The sequence below is a fragment of the Pteropus vampyrus genome, unplaced genomic scaffold, assembly GCF_000151845.1.
Source record: "Pteropus vampyrus isolate Shadow unplaced genomic scaffold, Pvam_2.0 Scaffold212, whole genome shotgun sequence".
Taxonomy (NCBI): Eukaryota; Metazoa; Chordata; class Mammalia; order Chiroptera; family Pteropodidae; genus Pteropus; species Pteropus vampyrus.
Genome location: NW_011888993.1, coordinates 506,241 through 507,579, shown reverse-complemented (window position 1 = coordinate 507,579; position 1,339 = coordinate 506,241). Strand labels below are relative to the sequence as shown.

Genomic DNA, 1,339 nt, shown 5'->3' with positions numbered 1-1,339 from the left:
TTTAGAGCAGGTGCCACCTATGTTCCCAATTGGTCCATTCTTATGCAAATGAAGACTCCAAAATTCCCGCTTGATTGGTCAGTAAAGATACAAACGAAGATATAATTATGCAGCTCTGATTGGCTGGGGCAGTTCTTTAGCCCATTGGAAGACTTGGGATCCTAGGAGCTCTCTTAAAAGGATGCGGAGCTCAGGATCGCTGCGGGAGGGTGGCAGCTCAGTCGGCTGACCTTCCAGAATTGCCATGTCGGTGGATGGTCATGAATTGGGACCCAGTCAACCACTGAGGAGGCCTTCTTGGAAGGTATATTCTTTCTAGGGGTCGACTAGTGGGTAAGACCCACCCCCACTCACACACACTAAAAAAAGCCCCACTGGCAGGTGTAGACAGGTTCCAACTCCTAACCTTCCCCGTTGCTACCCGCCACCCTAGTTCTCCTCCTTGTTTTTCCACGGAGCCTCCCACGTGGCCTGTGCCCCGCGTCACGGGACGCCGCCGGTTCCTCCCGGCTCCATCGCCTCCGCAGCGCCAAGGTACACGCGCCGCCGGGGGCGGGGCCTGAGGGCTGAGTGACGGGTCCCGCGCGGCCGGACCCCGCCCCGAGCCAGATCGTGGCCACGCCCCCCCGCAGTCCCGCCTGCGCATGCGCGGCTAGTCCCGCGGCCTTGTGGGAGTCAGAGTCCGGCCTGTCGCCCCGCCCCCGGCGCGCCCGGACTCCATTTGCCGTGGAGCCCTGGGAGGCCGGCTTCCGGCGCAGGTACGGGTCGGCGCACGCGGCCGCTGTCCGGTTGACTTTGCGGAGCCATGGAGGGCGGTTTCGGCTCGGATTTCGGGGGCTCCAGTGGCGGCAAGCTGGACCCGGGGCTCATCATGGAGCAGGTGAAGGTGCAGATCGCCGTGGCCAACGCACAGGAGCTCCTGCAGGTCCGGGGCCGGGCCGGGGGTGGGGGCCGAGGGCGGCGGGGTCCGCCGGGGGGCGGGCGTCGCGGCTGAGGGCTCGCGTTTCCCCACAGAGAATGACGGATAAGTGCTTCCGGAAGTGCATCGGGAAGCCGGGGGGCTCCCTGGACAATTCGGAGCAGGTGAGACCTGCGCGGTTGGCGGGCGTCGCGGGCCGGGACCCGGCGAAGGGCGTCTGCGCGTGCGCGGACTAACGGGGCGATGTGATGGGGCCGCTGCGCGTGCACAGTCGGCTGTCCCGGGTAGGGGGCGTCGGTCGTGGGGGAAGCCCGAACTGAGCCGGGCGCCCTTCCCGCTTCCAGAAGTGCATCGCCATGTGCATGGACCGGTACATGGACGCCTGGAACACCGTGTCCCGCGCCTACAACTCGCGACTGC

General features: G+C 65.5%; 1 protein-coding gene across 1 annotated transcript in view; it reads left to right on the top strand.

Annotated features, from left to right (window-relative positions):
* Positions 1-693: 693 nt before the first annotated feature.
* TIMM13 (translocase of inner mitochondrial membrane 13) overlaps positions 694-1,339 on the top strand; it is a 5,683-nt gene continuing 5,037 nt past the window's right edge. The window contains exons 1-3 of the mRNA XM_011372694.2: positions 694-925; positions 1,015-1,083; positions 1,264-1,337. Coding sequence (XP_011370996.1) covers positions 806-925; positions 1,015-1,083; positions 1,264-1,337 — 263 coding nt within the window. The 5' untranslated portion in view covers positions 694-805. The remainder of the gene's footprint in view (positions 926-1,014; positions 1,084-1,263; positions 1,338-1,339) is intronic.